Here is a 22,679-nt window from a genome sequence, read left to right on the forward strand (position 1 = left end):
GAAAACTACAACTAATATGCACTTAACAGTCAAACGGCAAGTGAGTAAGAAGTAAAATATTTACAGTATAAAGACTTTCTAGGGCGTAACATAAAGACAAGACTGGCTCATTCAACTTCATGGCAAAGACTGCTTCCTTGCTAGGCAACACACCGTAGCCTATACACTAGGGCTGCAAATCTTTGGGTGTCCCACGATTCGATTCAGTATCGATTCTTGGGGTCACGATTCGTTTTTTTTTTCGATTCAACACGATTCTTGATTCAAAAACGATATTTTCCCGATTCAAAACGATTCTCTATTCATTCAATACATAGGATTTCAGCAGGATCTACCCCAGTCTGCTGACATGCAAGCAGAGTAGTAGATTTTTGTAAAAAGCTTTTATAATTGTAAAGGACAATGTTTTATCAACTGATTGCAATAATGTAAATTTGTTTTAACTATTAAATCTATCTATCTCTCACAATATTATGTTAGACCCACTCGACATCCATTGCATTCGGTCTCCCTAGAGGGGGGGGGGGGGTTACCCACATATGTGGTCCTCTCCAAGGTTTCTCATAGTCATTCACATCGACGTCCCACTGGGGTGAGTTTTTCCTTGCCCTTATGTGGGCTCTGTAACAAGGATGTCGTTGTGGCTTGTGCAGCCCTTTGAGACACTTGTGATTTAGGGCTATATAAATAAACATTGATTGATTGATTGATTGAAATGAACCAAAAATGTGACTTATTTTATCTTTGTGAAAATATTGGACACAGGCTCCAGCGCCCCTGCAACCCTGCGACCCCGAAGGGAATAAGCGGTAGAAAATGGATGGATGGATGGAAAATATTGGACACAGTGTGTTGTCAAGCTTATGAGATGCGATGCAAGTGTAAGCCACTGTCTAATGATAATGTCAATGAGGGATTTTTAATCACTGCTATGTTGAAATTGTAACTAATATTGATACTGTTGTTGATAATATTCATTTTTGTTTCACTACTTTTGGTTTGTTCTGTGTCGTGTTTGTGTCTCCTCTCAATTGCTCTGTTTATTGCAGGTCTGAGTGTTGCTGGGTTGGGTTTGGTTTTGGAATTGGATTGCATTGTTATGGTATTGCTGTGTATTGTTTTGTTGAATTGATTAATAAAAAAATTAAAAATTAAATAAAAAAAAAAAAATTAAAAATAAATAAATACATAAAAATCCATTTTTTTTAAAATGAGAATCGATTCTGAATCGCACAACGTGAGAATCACGATTCGAATCAATTTTTTCCCACACCCCTACTATCCACTACTGCCATCTAACCTCTTATAATTGCAACTGAATGCAATGTCTACTTTATGATACTTGCAAATGAGACTCCCGATTGTAATAAGAAAACAGTATATAACAATTGGACAGCACAGTTATCAAAATTAGCTCATTTTTGAATGTTACTTTAAAAATTGTGCTTTTGTGATTAAACAATTGCCATTTGTTAACACACACAAAAGTACCTCAAATTGTTACTGTTCAAATTCCTAGGTACCGGAAATTAGTTCAAATGTGAAAGGGACCCATTCCTACTGCTAATAATATTATTAAAATATTGTACATTGTCGCTTACAATTCTTGAATTCAGGAAGAAGACTTTTGACTTCATTTTTTTGGCATGGCTTTTGTACACAAATATTCGTTTTCCCAACCAGCAGTTTGTTTTTATTATTCCAGTATTTCTGCAGCAGTGTCCAATATCGCTGTCCACCTATTAGGATGCAGTGTTTTTTTTATCCAGACTTATAAGCTTCCCGGTTGTGCTTCCACTGTGTTCTATAGTAAATCCGACAGGAATGTGTACATGTGTGTGTTGTGAGAAGAAAAGACAAAGAACACTATGTCCCAGCAGAGTGGGGACTCACTGCTCATGTCACAGGTTCAAGGCAACCAAATGCAGATTGTGTCTGACCAGAAGTGCATAAGCACTGTATGAATATACAAAAGCTCACATTATAAATCCAATCCAATCCAGTTTAATTATATAGCACATTTAACGCAAGTTTCACAAAGTGCTGCACAGGAGTTAAAAGACACATTTAGAAGCAGGATAAAACTAAGGAGTCAGTGCTACATTCAAATGCTACAGTCACAGGTTGTATCACCAATCAATCAATCAAAGTTTATTTATATAGCCCTTAATCACAAATGCCTCAAAAGGCTACAAATTATTTAAAAAATACACTATATTGACAAAAGTATTTGGCCACCTATCCAAATGATCAGCATCAGGTGTCCTAATCACTTGGCCCGGCCCCAATGCAATTATGCATTGGGGACTGTTTCTACAAACATTTGTGAAAGAATGGGCCTCTCAGGAGCTCAGTGATAGTCATAGGATGCCACCTGTGCAACAAATCCAGTCGCAAAATTTCCTCGCTCTTAAATATTCCAAAGTCAACTGTCGGCTTTATTATAAGAAAATGGAAGAGTTTGGGATCAACAGCAATTCAGCCACCAAGTGGTAGGCCACATAAACTGACAGAGAGGGGTCAGTGGATGCTGAAGCGCATAGTGCAAAGAGGTCGCCAACTTTCTGCACAGTCAGCTGCTACAGAGCTCCAAACTTTATTTGACCTTCCAATTAGCCCACGTACAGTACGAAGAGAGCTTCATTGAATGGGTTTCCATGGCCGAGTAGCTGCATCTAAGCCATACATCACCAAGTCCAATGCAAAGCGTGGGATGCAGTGGTGTAAAGCACGTCGCCACTGGACTCTAGAGCAGTGAAGACACGTTCTCTGGAGTGATGAATCACACTTTTCCATCTGGCGATCTGATGGACCAGTCTGGGTTTGGAGGTTGCCAAGAGAACGGTACATTTCGAACTGCATTTTGCCGAGTGTGAAATTTGGTGGAGGAGGAATTATGGTGTGGGGTTGTTTTTCAGGAGTTGGGCTTGGCCCCTTAGTTCCAGTGAAAGGAACTTTGAATGCTCCAGGATACCAAAACATTTTGGACAATTCCATGCTCTTAACCTTGTGGGAACAGTTTGGAGCGGGCTCCTTCTTCTTCCAACATGACTGTGCACCAGTACACAAAGCAAGGTCCATAAAGACATGGATGACAGAGTCTGGTGTGGATGAACTTGACTGGCCCGCACAGAGTCCTGACCTGAACCCGATAGAACACCTTTGGGATGAATTAGAACGGAGACTGAGAGCCAGGCCTTCTCAACCAACATCAGTGTGTGACCTCATCAATGCGCTTTTGGAAGAATGGTCGAAAATTCCTATAAACACACTCCGCAACCTTGTGGACAGCCTTCCCAGAAGAGTTGAAGTTGTAATATCTGCAAAAGGTAGACTAACATCATATTGAACCCTTTGGGTTAGGAATGGGATGGCACTTCAAGTTCATATGTGAGTCAAGACAAGTGGCCCAATACTTTTGGCAATATAGTGTATGTATAATTATTCACAGTATGTCAACAATTAATGTATAAAGCTCAGCATCTCAAAGTGAACATTGAGTAGTATAAGTCAATACTGTACAAAATGCATACATTTACAATTGCGGTGTCTCGATACAACCTTTTGTACCAATACCGATTTGGAGCATTGGGTATTGGCTGATACCGATATTGATCCGACACCATGTCAGCATGCATCATACATACTATTATTTTGTAGTGTGAAATATTAGAAAAGGCTTGATTAAGAACAACAGTAGTTGTGAAAAACACGTATTTACTGTTAACCATCTGGAATGGACGTATGCTGTCTTTAAGTTAAAGTGTAATGGTACTTTTTTTGGCGACAACTTAGTGGCCATGATAATTCATTAGGTTAAGCTCATGACGCAGTAAGTTGAATGATGCGGTAGGGCTGGGCGATATATCGATATACGCGATATATCGCGGGTTTGTCTCTGTGCGATATAGAAAATGACTATCGTGATATTCAAGTACACGTTCTCACGCAGTTGCTTTTAGCTGCTGGCATTACACGACAGGCTGTTCCCACTCCTTCTTGTGTCTCCTTCTCACAGACAGCAAGCGCACCTTCTACATACGTCACATACTGTCACATCATACGTCACATACGTATACGCCCTCGCGGAGCAGAGAGGTAGCAGCATGGGTAACGTTAGCTGTGATGCGAGTGGTAATACGAGAGAAAGAAGGTGCGACTCTGGTAACAAATGAAGGAAGAATTCATTCCCAAGAAAAACAGCAGGGGGTCCATCGTCTGGCGGTGGTTTGGCTTCAAGTGGGAATATTTCGAACAGACAACCGTAATTTGTCAAGTGTGGGGCAAAAGCGTTTCTACAAAAAGTAGCATTACTACTAATATTTAGCATCATTTGAAAAGTCACCCGCTAGAGAATGAAGAGTGCTTACTCCGCATGTCAACATCTCCATTCGGTGCCACACGCCCACACCATCAAAATGCCGAAGCAAACATTTCCAGATCAACACCGTATAAAAAAAAGAGTAGACAACAAAAGGAGATAACGTCTGCAGGAACCTACCACATAGCGAAGGACAAACACTATTTGATTTCCTATTATGCCGCTCATTTTTATTTGACACTTATTGAAATATCTTGTGTGACATCATGTTTTTAAACTATTGTAGTGGCGTTCTGTACAAAAAGTGCACTTTAATTTAGTGTTGTTTTGATAAGTCATCTTAGTGACACCATGCACAAAAGTGCACTACTAGCTTGTTTTAAAATGTCTCTGACAATCTTCGACTTTCTGTTTTGGAAATGTTTGGAATGTTTGTGCCGCTGCTTAATAACTGTTTAATAAATACAGTTTTGGTAAATTGACTTAGTTGTGATTTCCTTCTCTGCCTGAAAGTTTAAAATGAGCATATATTTATGCAGTATGAAAAAGAATGTTTTAATGTAGACACATAAAATCATCATACTGCTGTGATTATATGTATCAAGTGTTAATTCAAGGCGAAGGCAAAATATCGAGATATATATCGTGTATCGCGATATGGCCTAAAAATATCGAGATATTAAAAAAAGGCCATATCGCCCAGCCCTATGATGCGGACACGTTTTTTACTGGATACTTTCTCATACGCTTCTGCCGTGGAGACTTTGTATGTGTAAGTAATATGTACATATAATAATTCAATACTTGTTTATATTGACAAATGTGCTTTAGACTGCAATATTGTTCGATTAAAGAGACTTATTGACGTATGTCTATCTTGTGCGCTATTGTGTGCTTAGCTGTTGAGGAGCTGCAAACTTCTAGTAGCCTATGGCCTACCATGTTTATCTTTTGTAAATGACTTGACTAAAAAAACACGAAAAGACCAACCTTGTGTGCTTCTTGGAGGACATTTAGCTGTTAGTGTCTGTCAATTTTTGTACAAGTAAGCATTACATGGATTCAATTCTTTAAGATGTCAATAAACTTCTCAATCAATCAAACAAGTAAACGGATGTTATCCGATCCTTGCCTCTCTGATATAGTTTTAGTTTTGATGTGTCAATATATTATGGCAAGCTTGAATCACACCTACAATAACAGTACAGACACAAAAAACACAGCCCAACAAACACATATTAGGCAACACAATGAGCAACTTCCTGTACGCAAACTAAAGTGTCTGACCTTTTCCTTGGGAAGTCAACAGTGTTAAAATACACCATTTTTACATTCAATTAACCATTTATAAAGGCTTACGGCCTAGCACAGCTCAGGGTCACTATAGCTGCTGGTAGAAGTAGTCAACAAACTTAGTCACATGGTTAAAACATGATTACTTCTTGGGGCCCAGGCACAATTTTACGCATGTAGCCAAGTTATAGAATGCCTGAAAAGCGATCACTCGTCCCAGATTCTTTATCATAACTGACATATTTTATAGTACATGTGAAATACTAACATTCAAATAAGCTGAAGGGGGAACTTGCTCACTCCATTTAGAACCTACACAGCAGACGTGTGTCATCCAACCAGTTGCTGCATTGTTCCGTAAACCCCAGAATGTGTCGTCTCGTCTGTTTTCATGATGGATTTTGCAATTCTGGTCATGTAAAGTCGTAATCCTGCTTGTGAAAAGTGGAAGAGAGAACTTCATGAGACTTGTTATAATGTGGCCTTTGGATTATTGCTGCAACGAGTACTTGATTATAATAGAAACAAAGTTTCGATGTATATTCTGTATACTATATTCTTAGCAAAATACCCTTTTCCACCAAAAGTTCAGGAACTCATTAAAAAAATTAAGTGTAGCAAATTGGTCATAAACAGTCAGAAAGTCGTCCTCTAGGTAAATGAAGAATTCATTGAGGGTCAGCCGATTCCTTTTGGTCCATTTCAGCTGAAAATAACAATATATAAATAATAAATGTCAGTGTTTATCTCACGCAGACAATACAAACACATTGGCTTTAGCGTGAGCTTGTTAGCATTAGCATTCTGTCCACTCGGGTTGAGAAAAGTAACTACACTGCAAAAACTGAAATCTAAGTAAAATTAAATATCTCAAATAAGGGTGATATTTGCTTATTTTCTGTCTGATAAGATAATTTTTCTCACTAAGCAGATTTTATGTTTTAGAGTGTTTTACTTGTTTTAAGGGTTTTGGTCCTAAATGATCTCAGTAAGGTATTACAGCTTGTAGCTGAGATTTTATGACCTATACATACTTGCCAACCTTGAGACCTCCGATTTCGGGAGGTATGGGGAGGGGGTGGGCGTGGTTGGGGTGGGGCGGGGGCGTGGTTGGGGGCGTGGCTAAAAGGGGAGGAGTAATACTTGACGTTCAGTGAATTCTAGCTATATATATATACTGTATGTATATATATATATATTTATATATATATATATATACGTATATATTTATATTTATTTTATTATATATATATATATATATATATATATATATTTATTTATTTTATTACATATAAAATAAATACTTGAATTTCAGTGTTCATTTATTTACACATATACACACACATAACACTCATCTACTCATTGTTGAGTTAAGGGTTGAATTGTCCATCCTTGTTCTATTCTCTGTCACTATTTTCTAACCATGCTGAACACCCTCTCTGTGATGCATTGATGTGTGGCACGCACAAAAGTGCTTTCATCAAATGCACTAGATGGCAGTATTGTCCTGTTTAAGAGTGTCACAACATTGCTGTTTACGGCAGACGAACTGCTTTACGGTATACAAAAACGTGACTGCTGTTGTTGTTTGTTGTTACCGCGCTGGGAGGACGTTAATGAAATTGCATAACAATAAACCCACATAAGAAACCAAGAACTCGCCCTCCATCATTCTACAGTTATAACGTGATTGGGCAGGTATGCTTTTTATATTGTGGGTTAGCGGACATGGACCTGAGTCCGCCTGAATTTCGGGAGATTTTCGGGAGAAAATTTGTCCCGGGAGGTTTTCGGGAGAGGCGCTGAATTTCGGGAGTCTCCCGGAAAATCCGGGAGCGTTGGCAAGTATGCCTATATTGAGTAAAACATGCTTGAAGCTAGAATATCAACTGATGCAAAGCTGTGTCATCAACACTCACAAGTATAAAACTACTTTTTTAAAGTAATAATTTCTTATTTCAAGCAGGAAAAAAAATGATGCCGAGCGCATATCATTATGTCAAGATAATGGCACTAGCATTTACTTAAGTTAAGAATATTTTTCAACATTGAGCAAAAAGGTCTCTTTTTTTTCTACCAAGAAAAGTGCGCTTGTTATTAGTGAGAATATACTTATTTTAAGGTATTTTTGGGTTCATTGAGGTTAGCTAATTTTACTTGTTTTGGAAAGCCTTGACAAGCCAAATTTTCTTGTTCTATTGGCAGATAATTTTGCTTAGTTCAAATAAAATACCCCTCATTTTTGTATTTGTTTTTCTTGTTTTTGAACACTGACTTTTTGCAGTGTACACACTGAGTGTCACTGACTATTTTTACAACATGTATTAAAGTAAATAGTTAATGTTTGATGTCATTTACCTTTGTTCCACTTCGAGTTCGGCTTCATACTCCTCTGTAAATACATTTAAAAGAGTGTGTCCCCTTCTCGTAGCTTCACATATTGAAATTAGGTTTGTTAAAAATAATAAACAACAATCAACTGCATATAGTTTAAAGACTACGGAGGACAAAGTAGTTCCACTGTTCAGCGTTATTCAGCATAAAGATGCCCCACAAAAGTTCCTGCATGTCGAAAGCTCCATTCGTTTTTCTTTCTCTCCATTGTCAAGTTTGTTGTAATAGAAATACACAAGACAAAATAAAAAAACAAGTAGTCTAGCATATTCTGATGCCTCCATGGCGACAAATAAAGTACATTTCTTACAAGTATCATCCCTGCAGGACGAGGAATAGCTAAACATGCTTCACTACACACCGTAGCTCACCGGCGTCAAAATGTAAACAAACGCCATTGGTGGATCTACACCTAACATCCACTGTAATGATACCAAGTACAGGAGCGTATCTCGTCGATACTACTATGATTACGTCGATATTTTTTGGCATCACAACATCTTCTTTTGTTTTTTTTTAAATGTATATTATGTTTATAAACTCAGGAAATATGTCCCTGGACACATGAGGACTTTGAATATGACCAATGTATGATCCTGTAACTACTTGGTATCGGATTTCTACCCAAATTTGTGGTATCATCCAAAACTAATTTAAAGTATCCAAACAACAGAAGAATAAGTGATTATTACATTTTAACAGAAGTGTAGATAGAACATGTTAAAAGAGAAAGTAAGCAGATATTAACAGTAAATGAACAGGTAGATTAATAATGCATTTTCTACCACTTGTCCTTAATAATGTTGACAAAATAAGAGAATGATAAATGACACAATATGTTACTGCATATGTCAGCAGACTAAATTAGGAGCCTTTGTTTGCTTAATCACTAATAAAAGACAAGTTGTCTTGTATGTTCACTATTTTATATAAGGACACAATTCTAATAAGAAACATATGTTTAATGTACCCTAAGATTTGTTGTTAAAATAAAGCCAATAATGTAATTGTTTGTTGTCCCCTTTATTTAGAAAAGTATCGAAAAGTACCGACAAGTATCAAAATAATTTTAGTATCGGGACAACACTACTTACAACAAATTACCTTACAAAGTAGATTACCTTTGAATTTCACAGTATTTAACTTCACAGTAAAAATTACTGTAAATTACTGCGAAAGGAGTCCAATTATGAGCCAGTAATTTACTGTAAATTTACAAAGAACAGTTTTACTTATTCTCTTGTTTTGGCTGCTCCAAAGACATGCACCTGGGGATAGGTTGATTGGCAACACTAAATTGGCCCTAGTGTGTGAGTGAGTGTGAATGTTGTCTGTCTATCTGTGTTGGCCCTGCGATGAGGTGGCGACTCGTCCAGGGTGTACCCCGCCTTCCGCCCGATTGTAGCTGAGATAGGCTCCAGTGCCCCCGCGACCCCGAAGGGAATAAGCGGTAGAAAATGGATGGATGGATGGATAGGCTGGGCCTTTGGAATAAAAAACAAACATTTTGAAGGCCTTTGGGAATTGTTGTCCATTTGTGAGGACAAAGGTCAGTTATAGTAGACCCGGGAGAGGGGCCAGCTGGCGCAAGATCTCAGTTCTTGTTGATACCAAAGGTTTTTGACGGGGCTGAGGCTTGCTTTCTTCTTTGTTTCAAACCAAATCCTGCCAAGTCAGCCATGACGGAGCTTGCCTTGTGCTCTGCAGCTGAGCCAGCCCGGCCTGTAAATAGCAGCCCAGTGTTGTCCCAGGCCTCGATAGCGCAGTAGGCAGCGCGTCAGTCTCATAATCTGAAGGTCGTGAGTTCGATCCTCACTCGGGGCAGATACTTTTGTGGCTGCAGCAGCTCAGTCCGTTGAGTGACGCATGGAAAATCCACACAATGTGAACACAACAATGCAATGCTGAGTTAACTGATATATGACCGTGTCTGGCCTAAACATGTGGGGCCTTGTCTTTCCTGTCTGCTGAATGGACTCGACTGTTGGTGTGGAGGTGCTGGAAATCCCCCCCAGCTGCCCTCACAATACGTGCATATGTGGCTTTGCAGTTGGAAAATGCAGTGCAGAAATTGGTACAAAACTATATTTAGCTTTGTATATAGAGTGGTGTTGGAAGGTCTGATTCAGGGGTGTTAAACATACGGCCCGCGGGCCAGATCAGGCCTGCAAGACGAGTTAGCAAAGTATAAAAATGAGCTGACATTGAATGAATGAGGGGGGCCGTGTTATGAGGCAACACTTCCGTGTTTGGACACTAGTACTTACAGAATAAATGCTATGATTATGCAATGATTTTACCAGTCTGGCCCACTTGGGAATAGATTTTACTCCATGTGGTCCCTGAACTAAAATGAGTTGACACTTGGGCTGGGCGATATATCGATATGCGCGATATATCGCGGGTTTGTTTCTGTGCGATATAGAAAATGACTATATTGTGATATTCGAGTATGCGTTCTCACGCAGTTGCTTTTAGCTGCGGGCATTACACTACAGGCTCTCCTCGCTCTTTCCTGTGTCTCCTTCTCACAGACAGCAAGCGCACCTTCTACACACGTCACATACTGTCACGTCATACGTCACATACGTATACGCCCTCGCGCAGCAAAAAGGTAGCAGCATGGGTAACGTTAGCTGTGATGCTAGCGGTAATACGAGCGAAAGAAGGTGCGAATCTGGTAAAAAATTAAGGAATGATTAATTCCCCAAAAAAACAGCAGGGGGTCCATTGTCTGGCGGTGGTCTGGCTTCAAGTGGGAATATGTCGAACAGACAACCGTAATTTGTCTAGTGTGGGGCGAAAGCGTTGCTATAAAAAGTAGCATTACTGCTAATATGTAGCATCATTTGAAAAGTCACCTGCACGGGAATGAAGAGTGCTTACTCCGCACGTCAACATCTCCGTTCCGTTCGGTGCCACACGACCAAACACTATCAAAATGCCGAGGCAAACATTTCCAGATCAACACCGTATGAAAAAAATAGTGATTTTTATCGTTGAGCTTTCCTTCTCTGCATGAAAGTTTTAATGTAGCATATATTAATGCAGTATGAAGAAAAATGTTTTAATGTAGACACATAGAATCATCATACTGCTATGATTATATGCATCAAGTGTTCATTCAAGGCTAAGGCAAAATATCGAGATATATATCGTGTATCGCGATATGGCCTTAAAATATTGCGATATTAAAAAAAAGGCCATATCGCCCAGCCCTAGTTGACACCACCTGATCTAATCATGTTTTGTCACTTTTTGCAAGTATGCAGCTGAGCCGCATCAGAGTGATCAAAGAGCCGCATGCGGCTCCGGAGCCGCGGGTTGCCGACCCCTGGTCTAGTTTGACCGCACAAACCACCATCGTAACAATTATATATAATAATATTGTATGTATTGCATAGGCCTACTTTGATGGCAAGACAAGGCCAACAGTAAAATTACCACCACATTTCGTTCAGCATAACCCCATGTTGCATCCAACCTGACGCACTGCATTCTCTTCCATGTACGCACATCACCATCTTTCAGTGCAGAGTGCCATTCTATGAGCCAACCCACGCTATGCAAAAAACCACATTACGCATAAATCATATAGGCTACTACCATGTCAATACACAAAGTAGAAAATCATTACATGTAATGCATTATGTTGTGCCAAGCCAATACCACCCCATATGTGTTTGATGCACATACAGTACCAGAAACCGCAATTAGCCGTGCTAATGTTGGAATGCATTTCCTCAGTGTATCTGCATATTGAGAACGAAATAGGCACTGACACTACCCATATCCACATAGCTTTTGGACCAGTACTTTTCAGAGGCGGTATATAGTACCGAATATGATTAATTAGTTTCGCGGTACTAAACTATTACCGGTATACCGTACAACCCTAATCTGGACCTAAATTGTAAATGTACAGTAGATTAAAATCATCATAGGTCCTCTTTAAAGAACAAACATGGTGCATGATATAGGAAAATCTCTGCAGGTTGGATCTCACAATTCCGTTACGTGAATTACGCTACTACCCCAACACTTCTCTCTAGTCCTCCCAAATAAAAAGATAACTTCAAAAATTATTGTTCGAATGATTTAAAGTCAAACCTAAAAACAAAGTATCTTCTTGACCATATTCTCATATGGAATTATTGTGTATTGCCTGCCTAACGGAAGGAGATATTCCACAGAAGAATGGCTCTCAGTGCTCTTCATAAACACAAACCACCTCAACCGTGTCAGGAATACCAGCGGGGGAAAACGTCTTCTAATGCAGCCAGTTGAACAGAGGCATGCCGAGTTAAAGGAGCTGCACAGCCTCTCTCTGTGTCTCTCGCTGCCCTCAGCAGAGTGACGGAGGGAAGGCTGCCAGGTGCCTCTCGTGTTTGGAAGAGCAAACAGCCTCGCGTCTTTGATGAAGCGAAGATCAGAGCAGGGGACACATTCTACGTGGCCACGCTAAGGTCGCCGCAGTGCATGCGGCCTTGTTGTGCTCTGCAGCTAGGATACCACCAGTACACACAATGCAGGGGCAACAGACACGTGTGTGTGTGTGAATGTGTGTGTGTGTGTGTGTGTGTGTGTGTGTGTGTGTGTGTGTGTGTGTGTGTGTGTGTGTGTGTGTGTGTGTGTGTGTGTGTGTGTGTGAAAAGATTGCAGTTGGTACTAAATGCGGCTGCTAGACTTTTGACAAGAACAAGAAAGTTTGATCATATTACGCCTATACTGGCTTCCTGTGCACTTAAGATGTGACTTTAAGGTTTTACTACTTACGTATAAAATACTAAACGGTCTAGCTCCATCCTATCTTGCTGATTGTATTGTACCATATGTCCCGGCAAGAAATCTGCGTTCAAAGAACTCTGGCTTATTAGTGATTCCCAGAGCCCAAAAAAAGTTTGCGGGCTACAGAGCGTTTTCTATTTGGGCTCCAGTACTATGGAATGCCCTCCCGGTAACAGTTAGAGATGCTACCTCAGTAGAAGCATTTAAGTCCCATCTTAAAACTCATTTGTATACTCTAGCCTTTAAATAGACACCCCTTTTAGACCAGTTGATCTGCCGTTTCTTTTCTTTTCTGCTCTGTCCCCCTCTCCCTCATGGAGGGGGGGGCACAGGTTCGGTGGCCACGGATGAAGTACTGGCTGTCCAGAGTCAGGACCTGGGGTGGACCGCTCGCCTGTGCATCGGTTGGGGACATCTCTGCGCTGCTGACCTGTCTCCGCTCGGGATGGTTTCCTGCTGGCCCCACTATGGACTGGACTCTCACTATTATGTTAGATCCACTATGGTCTGGACTTTCACAATATTATGCTAGATCCACTCGACGTCCATTGCACCGGTCGCCCTGGGGCGGGGGTCCCCCACATCTGCGGTCCTCTCCAAGGTATTTCATTGTCATCCCACTGGGTTGAGTTTTTCCTTGCCCTGATGTGGGATCTGAACCGAGGATGTCGTTGTGGCTTGTGCAGCCCTTTGAGACGCTTGTGATTTAGGGCTATATAAATAAACATTGATTGATTGATTGAGTGTGTGTGTGTGTGTGTGTGTGTGTGTGTGTGTGTGTGTGTGTGTGTGTGTGTGTGTGTGTGTGTGTGTGTGTGTGTGTGTGTGTGTGCGTAGGATAACACAACAGCTATTCAAGTTTGTGGTCAAAACGCTCGCGACTAATATATGACTGGGTCTGCATAAGGCTTAAAGTTACATGAATCAAATACTTTGGGCCTGATTTACTAAAGGTTTGCGTGCACTAAAACAAACTTGACAGTCAATAAATCAATCATTTAAAGTTTATTTATATAGCCCTAAATCACGAGTGTCTCAAAGGGCTGCACGAGCCACAACGCAGGGCAAGAAAAAACTCAACCCAATGGGCTACAATGAGAAACCTTGGAGGGGACTGCAGATGTGGGGACCCCTGACAACCGGTGCAATGGACGTCGAGTGGATCTAGTTAATAGTGAGAGTCCAGTTCATAGTGGGGCCAGCAGGGGATCATCTTGAGTGGAGACAGGTCAGCAGCGCAGAGACGTGCCCAACTGATGCACAGATGAGTGGTCCACCCCGGGTCCCGACTTTGGACAGCTAGCGCATCATCTGTGGTCACCTAAGTTGTGCGCAGAGCAGAAAAGAAACGGCAGATCAACTGGTCTAAAAGGGGGGTCTATTTAAAGGCTAGAGTATACAAATAAGTTTTAAGATGGGATTTAAATACTCCTACTGAGGTAGCATCTAGATAGCACGTGCAAATCTGATCTACTGAACGTGTGCAAAGTGGATTGTCTTGTTTAAGTGAGCGGAATAAGGCTTGCAATCCATTTTGCGTCTCTGTCTTCATTATTATGCAAAATGCATGCTGATCATCAAAACACCCACAATACTGGGAGGAGAAAAGGCAAACATAACTATTTAGCACGCGTAATGTGATTTATTAACACTTATTTGGCGTTTTATGTAGCATGTGTCAGAAAGACGTGCAAACTGACAGTTCCCCACACGGCTGCAGGATCAGTGGTCCCGCTGCGAAGATAGAAAAATATTAGACATATCGTCTATTCAGCAAATTTATTTTATAATTTTATTGCTGCTGAATGACTTATGGCAGTGATTTTCAACCACTGTGCCACGGCACACTAGTGTACCGTGATATATTGCCTGGTGTGCCGTGGGAAATTATGCAACTTCACCTAATTAGTCCAAAAAATATTTTTTGCAAATCAATAATCATAATAATGTGCAGTTGTCTACTGTCTGTGCTGTGTAGAGCTTGGAAGGGTAACCATGTAATACTCCATATCAGTAGGTGGCAGCAGGTAGTTCATTACTTTGTAGAAGTCGGAACGCGTCGAGTATGGTTTGTCGTGATCCCAATAGGCAGAGCACAGCGGGAGACAGCGTGCAGGTAAAAAGGTATGTAACGCTTAAACCAAAAATCAACAAAAGGCAAGTCCCGCTAGGAAAAGGCACTGAAGCATAGGGATGGCTATGTAAAACAAAAGTAAAACTGAACTGGCTACAAAGTCAACAAAAACGGAATGCTGGACGACTGCAAAAACTTACAGTGTGTAGAGCAAAGACAACGTCCACAAAGCACATCCCGTACATGACATGACAATCAACAATGTCCCCTCAAAGAAGGATAGCGTACGCACAACTTAAATAGTCTTGATTGCGAAAACAAAGCAGGTGCGGGCAATAGCACTCAAAGGAAGGCGTGAAGCTGCTACAGGAGAACACCAACAAAACAGAAAGGGTCACCAAAATAACAGCGCAAGACAGGAACTAAAGCAATACACACAGGAAACAACAACAAACTCAAAATAAGGCACGACAACCTGGTGGAGTTTAATTTTTTAACCTTTTCTGCTGGTGGTGTGCCAATACCACGCGTATTGGGATCTTAGTAAATCAGGCCCTTTGTCTTTTATGGATAAGTTGTTCCGGATTGTCTTCATCTTATCCATTGAAAATCATCAAATGGCCTGAAACAAGATGAATTGGGAGTTCCGTTCCAACGAGCTCTCCTTAGAAACATAACAGTCCCACTTTTGGGTGCCACCTAATGTTTCACCACTCCACACATGACTTGAAGGCTGCAAATGGCCTGCCTTGTGCGGCGTTATGCTGACTCTCCACTTGTGCACTCCGTCCTGACTGTGAATCTCTGTGTGTCGCTTGCTTGTCCACAGATGAGGCGTACCAGAAGCTGGCCATGGAGACCATGGAGGAGTTGGACTGGTGTCTGGACCAGCTGGAGACAATCCAGACCTATCGCTCTGTCAGCGACATGGCCTCCACCAAGGTAGGGCAGCCTGGATCTTTGTTTTTTTTTTTCTTATTTCTTCTGTTCTGTGTGAGCAGGGATGAAAGGTTCATGTTACCCTTATTTATGGTACACGGTGTTTTTAAACAAGAACTGACTCAATGGAAGCCCTCACATCTTGAGTCACGGCCTGCAGGACTCTCTTTCCACGAATCACATACATCATTGCTATTCAACAAAGGGGGAGAAACACAGAGAGAGTATGCATAGAGCTTGATTAGTCAGCTTACTGTACTAGAACAGATGGCTACGTTCCGGCACAGGATGCAGGTTTGCACTGGCATAAGTAAGCAGGTCTTCATCATCAGCTTCGGGTGTGTTGATTGCCGGCGATTGATTGCAGCTAACTTGCTGCAGCCTTACTGTCACGCGCCTGGCGCGCTCCTGACGTGCGCCCGGGCCATGACAGGCATCCTTTTAAGTCCTCTCCTTTTTGGAAGTTGGACATTAACTAAAGTAAAAGTGATTTATGTAATTACGGTGTTGTTGTAGCTTGTTTACTTCAGATGCAGTCACTAGTCATATGTTCAACTTATTTAGTTATTCAAATGGTGTTCCTCAAGGTTCCAGGTCCTCTCTTTTTCCTCATTTGGTAGCCCATGAGTTCAGTTCAAAAAACGTTGTTACGTCGTGGTCACATGTTAATGCGCGGATCGTTTACCCAAGATGCTGACGGAACTTCGGAGGCAGCGTGCAGGTAGAAAAATGATTTATTGTCCATAATTCAGTCAAGGGGCAGCACGGTTGCCCAGGGGTTAGTGTATGTGCCTCACAATACGACGGTCCTGGGATCCTGGGCTTGGGATCTTTCTGTGTGGAGTTTGCATGTCCTCCCCGTGACTGCGTGGGTTCCTTTCGGGTACTCCGGCTTCCTCCCACCTCCAAAGACGTGCACCTGGGGATAGGTTGATTGGCAACAATTGGCCCTAGTGTGTGAATGTGAGTGTGAATGTTGTCTGTCTATCTGTGTTGGCCCTGTGATGAGGTGGCGACTTGTCCAGGGTGTACCCCGCCTTCCGCCCGAATGCAGCTGGGATGGGCCCCAGCACCCCCCGCGACCTCAAAAAGGGACAAGCGGTAGAAAATGGGTGGATGGATGGAAATCAGTCAAGAAAACCAACAAGGCAAAAAACTAGCACTGGAAAGCTTAGTATAGAAACAGGAGCCAAAGGAGTACTAACGTAACTTGTTGCAGGAGCAAACAAAACAACCAGACCTAGTGCGGCAAAAGGCAGGAAGAAATAGCTCTCTGATTAATGCCCGGGAGCAGGTGAGCGTCCCGGACACTAATCAGAGGCAGGTGAAAATAATCAGCAACCAAGAAACACAAACCCAGGGGTGCTGAAACAGAACTAAGGGAGTCTTAGACTAAAACGGATCATCACAAAGTTGTCAGAGACATACATTTTTGCAGCTGATTCTTAAAAACACCAGAGTGCTGTCATTGAGGTGATCTTTGACTAGCTTTTTTGCAGAAGGTCCTTTATAACAGCAGAGAGCTCCTGTAACTGACAAAAAAAAGTACACCAAAATCCGAAATATACAAAATAAGACTACCATTGAAAGCAGAAGTCCTGTCTCATATATTAAACGTGCAAAAACCTGGTTTTACATCCTTTTTCACAGTAAAGTTGAGATGTATCAAGAGTGAACTTCAAGCTTCATGTACGCACATTTCTACAGGCTGTGGTTACTTATTGGGGCTTTGCCAACAATTGATTTCAACAATGTAAAAAACATTGATGCAAGGACACATAATTCACTTTTTTGCCAATGCATTTGATGCTTCATATTCATATTAATATTTGTGAGGATGTCTATTCATTTATCCAGGTGATAATTTTTCCACCTATTGCAGTCACAATGTGTTCCTGTGACTTCAGCACATGTCGGGCGGAGGCTGCTGCACATTAATGGCACCGCACACTGTGAAAAACAAAACCTTCATTTGAAATAAATGCATAGTTTTAATACAACGTGTGAGTTGTGTATACCAACATTTTATTATTACTTCTGGCCATTTTTATTTCGTAAAAGTAGCTTTTAGAATAAAAAAGGTCGGATACCCCGTACTTAGATGTTTACCATACATAAAATCAGTATGTTCACCCTTTGACCGTAGGCTGGACCAAATCTTAAATCTATAAATGATGCTTTTGGCATCTCAAAATTATTGCATTTATCTGATAGTCAACACAGACAACCGGTTAAACATGTTCTTGTTACATAACATCCATACAGAAAGTTAACTTTTTAATCTAATGAGTATTTACATTTGAATAAGCAAATGTTTACAGAGATTTAACATATTGTGTAATAAGTGTCTCGGAAACTGTGTGCTCTTTAGTCATTGGTTCAAATCCCTTTTTCATGATATCAGCTCTATTAACTTACTTGTGGGTTTTCTCCTGGAACTCTGACTTCCTCCAACATAGGGAGAGATACTATTGGTCATATCGTAACATTTGTTGAATAGTTATCCTTTTGTGTATATTATTAAGGTTTAGGGTTGTATGGTGTACCGTTACTAATAAAGTACAGCGGTACTAATGAATCAAAGACGGTGGGATCTGATGTCGTTTTGGCTTTTGCAGCCCTTTGAGACATTTGTGATTAAGGGCTTGTAGAAGTTGCTTCCTAGCAGTTCCACTGTAGCCACGGCACAGGAGCCAAGCGTGCAGTTTTAACAAAGTTTTAATGTGCACAGATTTTTGTTAAAGTCTTTCTCCAGCAGAACGTGACTTTTCAGTCACGTCCGTATCCTCTCTCTCCTCCTGCTCTCAGTCGCCTACTGTTAAAGACAACAGATGATTAGATTAACACGTACCACCTGTGAAATCTAATCACCTGTCAGCTGTGTCTCGCCGTCAGCACATGCCTTGCCCCCATCCGATGGTGCTCGTCCTCAGCACCACAGACAGAGGCGGTGACCTTTGCTCCTGCAGGCGCGCTGGTCACACCTCCCTCCATAGGGCTATATAAGTAAACTTTGATTGATTGATTGATTGATTGATTGATTGATTGATTGATTGATTGATTGATTGATTGATTGATACTGTGCTACCTCTAAATAATACCGATACTTTTTTTTTTTTACAGTCATGACGGCGCGCTGTTGTCATGTCATGACATTGCTGGTAAAACAAGCTAAAGTGCATGTTAGGCAACGCAAACGCATGGAGTACTTACAAGCAGACACATTGTGGAGACAGAAGAGGGACGCATTTTGGCTTAAAAACTAATTACAAAGGTGAAGCTATGAACACTGATTGTTGGGCCTTAAGCGCACCTTACAGGGGTGCCAAAAAAACTTCAGTTTCTCATCTGTGGTCTGTATGGAGCAGTTGTAATACACTCTTCTACCACTTGTGGCAGTAATGACAATAGAAAAAGTCTGGAGCTAAAGTTAAAAGTTAAAGTACCACTGATAGTCACACACACACACACTAGGTGTGGTGAATTTACCCTCTGCATTTGACCCATCCTCTTGTTCCAACCCCTGGGAGGTGAGAGGAGCAGTGAGCAGCAGCGGTGGCTGCGCTCGGGAATCATTTTGGTGATTTAACCCCCAATTCCAACCCTTGATGCTGAGTGCCAAGTGTCATAAATAAGTTTCTTAAGTGCAAAAATTATGACTAATGTGGTAAATCTGTATTTTAATTTGCACTTTAATTTTATTGACAATTTAGTTAAGAGACAAATTCATTATTAATTTAGTTTGTTTTAGCACAACATAATTGTATGTACATTTTTCGTCAGGTATTTATTTATGAGTCCTTTTCATGCAGTATATTTGCTTAGTACTTCTTTTTCTAATCATCCTGACCTAAGCCTAAGGTTTATGTGTTAAATAAATAATACTCTTTGTGATTAACACATGCTTTCATATCATTTGACAAGGTTGTTAACAGTAGGTAAGTTAGATATAATTCCATCCATCCATCCATTTCCTACCGCTTATTCCCTTTGGGGTCGCGGGGGGCGCTGGAGCCTATCTCAGCTACAATCGGGCGGAAGGCGGGGTACACCCTGGACAAGTCGCCACCTCATCATTGAATATAATTCAAATCAAGAGTAAGATTACTAATTCAGTGAGTAATGTTTGAAAGGGCTCCGGGACCCTATGTAGTTTAAAAGTTGGGCCCCGAGGTAAAAAAAATTAAGAACCTCTGCTTTAAAATATAGTTAGCTAGCTAGCAGCTAATGTCCATCCGCTGTTGGCAGTGTTTTAGCAACTTCTAAACCACTAATACTTTCCTCCATGGCGACAAATAAACTAGATTTCTTACAAGTTATTATCCCTGCAGGGGGCGAGGAATAGCTAAACATGCTTCACTACAGTACACGCCATAGGAGATACAATAGCCAACCGCTAACAGCAAGCATGCGCTCCTGAATGCCATGTGTGGATCTATACAAACATCGACTGTAACGATAGCCGTATGTAGTTGACACTACAATGATTGCATTGATATTTTTCAATATCACAAAATCTTTTGTCATTTTTTATTGTTTATAAACCCAAGAAATACGTCTCTGGACACAGGAAAACTTTAATCATGACCAATTTATGACCCTGTATTTACTTGGTATTGGATTGATATAAAAATGTGTAGTGTCACCCAAAACTTATGTAAAGTATCAAACAACAAAAGAATAACTGCTTATTACTAGAGATTTCCGATAATGGCTTTGTTGCCGATATCCGATATTCCGATATTAGGGGTAGCGGGGGGGCGTATATTGTAGCGTCGCGGAAGAGTTAGTGCTGCAAGGGGTTCTGGGTATTTGTTCTGTTGTGTTTATGTTGTGTTACGGTGTGGATGTTCTCCCGAAATGTGTTTGTCATTCTTGTTTGGTGTGGGTTCACAGTGTGGCGCATATTTGTAACAGTGTTAAAGTTGTTTATACGGCCACCCTCAGTGTGACCTGTATGGCTGTTGACCAAGTATGCATTGCATATACTTGTGTGTGTGAAAAAACGTAGATATTATGTGACTGGGCAGGCACGCAAAGGAAGTGCTTTTAAGGTTTATTGGCGCTCTGTATTTCCCCCTACGTCAGTGTACCACTCCGTACAGCGGCGTTTTAAAAAGTCATAAATTTTACTTTTTGAAACCGATACCGATAACTTAGGATATTACATTTTAAAGCATTTATCGGCCGATAATATCGGCGGTCCGATATTATCGGACATCTCTACTTATTACATTTTAACAGAAGTGTTGATAGAACATGTTAAAAAAGAAAGTAAGCAGACATTAACAGTAAATGAACAAATAGATTAATAATCCAGTTTCTACTGCTTGTCCCTCATAATTTTGACAGTTTACGAAGCACAGGATCAGGTGTAAATTCATTTGTGCTGGCTCACTTTAGTCATATTTTGTGCGCTTAAGAAACTTCTCTATGACTTTAGCTCCAGACTTTTTCTGTTTGTTGGAGATTGTCATGACTGCCACAAGTGGTGGAAAAGTGTATTACAACTGAGTACCTCTAAAGCCCATGCGGACCGCAGCTGTGGAACAGATTTGCGGCCCCAAAAAAAAGAAACACTCTATTAAAGCACAAGCAAAGCTGATCTACTAAACTTGTGCGCAGAGGATTGCGTCTCTTTAATTAGCAAAATAGAGAGCGCAATCTGTTTAGAGTGTCTGTCTTCATGTGTATGCTGATTATCATAACGCCCACAGTAGCAGAAGGGGGAGATGCAAATATAAATATTTAGTGCTCACAATGTGATTTATCAAACCTGAATCTACGTACAAACTGGCACATTTACGCACAAATGGCTGTAAAAATGAAAGAATACCCCACCCTTCACCTGCAGTAAACTGAAATAGTTTTTTATTAGAGATGTCCGATAATATCGGCGTGCCAATAAATGCTTTAAAATGTAATATCGGAAATTATCGGTATCGGTTTCAAAAAGTAAGATTTATGACTTTTTAAAACGCCGCTGTACGGAGTGGTACACGGACGTAGGGAGAAGTACAGAGCAGTTGTGTCTCCCAGTCATACTTGCCAACCCTCCCGATTTTCCTGGGAGGCTCCCGAATTTCAGTGCCCGTCCCGAAAATCTCCTGGGGCAACCATTCTCCCGAATTTCTCCCGATTTTCACCCAGACAACAATATTGGGGGCGTGCCTTTAAGGCACTGCCTTTGCATGCCGGCCCAATCACATAATCAACGTTTTTTTCAAACACACAAGTGAATGCAGCATACTTGGTCAACAGCCATACAGGTCACACTGAGGTTGGCCGTATAAACAACTTTAACAATGTTACAAATATGCGCCACACTGTGAATCCACACCAAACAAGAATGACAAACACATTTCGGGAGAACAGTCGCACCGTAACACAACATAAACACAACAGAACAAATACCCAGAACCCCTTGCAGCACTAACTCTTCCGGGGCGCTACAATATACAACCCCGCCCACCTCAACCTCCTCATGCTCTCTCAGGGAGAGAATGTCCCAAATTCCAAGCTGCTGTTTTGAGGCATGTTAAAAAAAATAATGCACTTTGTGACTTCAATAATAAATATGGCAGTGCCATGTTGGCATTTTTTTCCATAACTTGAGTTGATTTATTTTGGAAAACCTTGTTACATTGTTTAATGCATCCAGCGGGGCATCACAACAAAATTAGGGATAATAATGTGTTAATTACACGACTATATATCAATATCGGTTGATATCGGAATCAGTAATTAAGAGTTGGGGAACATCGGATATCGGCAAAAAAGCCATTATCGGACATCTCTATTTTTTATCTCCATTTTTGTTTCTAATTTGTTCATTGAAACATTTAGACATGTATTTTATATCCATGCTAC

At 40.9% G+C, this 22,679-nt stretch overlaps 1 protein-coding gene and 1 non-coding gene across 6 annotated transcripts in view; both read left to right on the plus strand.

Moving 5' to 3' along the window:
* The window catches only part of pde4ba (phosphodiesterase 4B, cAMP-specific a), a 460,485-nt gene that overhangs the window by 403,857 nt on the left and 33,949 nt on the right, over positions 1-22,679 (plus strand). For all 5 annotated transcript variants that reach the window (XM_061975773.2, XM_061975771.2, XM_061975774.2 and 2 more), the window contains one exon: positions 15,700-15,812. In XM_061975773.2, coding sequence (XP_061831757.1) covers positions 15,700-15,812 — 113 coding nt within the window. The remainder of the gene's footprint in view (positions 1-15,699; positions 15,813-22,679) is intronic.
* On the plus strand, positions 9,760-9,832 carry trnam-cau (transfer RNA methionine (anticodon CAU)). The gene has a single exon. It is a non-coding gene; the product is annotated as a tRNA-Met (tRNA).

The sequence above is a fragment of the Nerophis lumbriciformis genome, linkage group LG14 (assembly GCF_033978685.3).
Source record: "Nerophis lumbriciformis linkage group LG14, RoL_Nlum_v2.1, whole genome shotgun sequence".
NCBI classification, from domain to species: Eukaryota; Metazoa; Chordata; class Actinopteri; order Syngnathiformes; family Syngnathidae; genus Nerophis; species Nerophis lumbriciformis.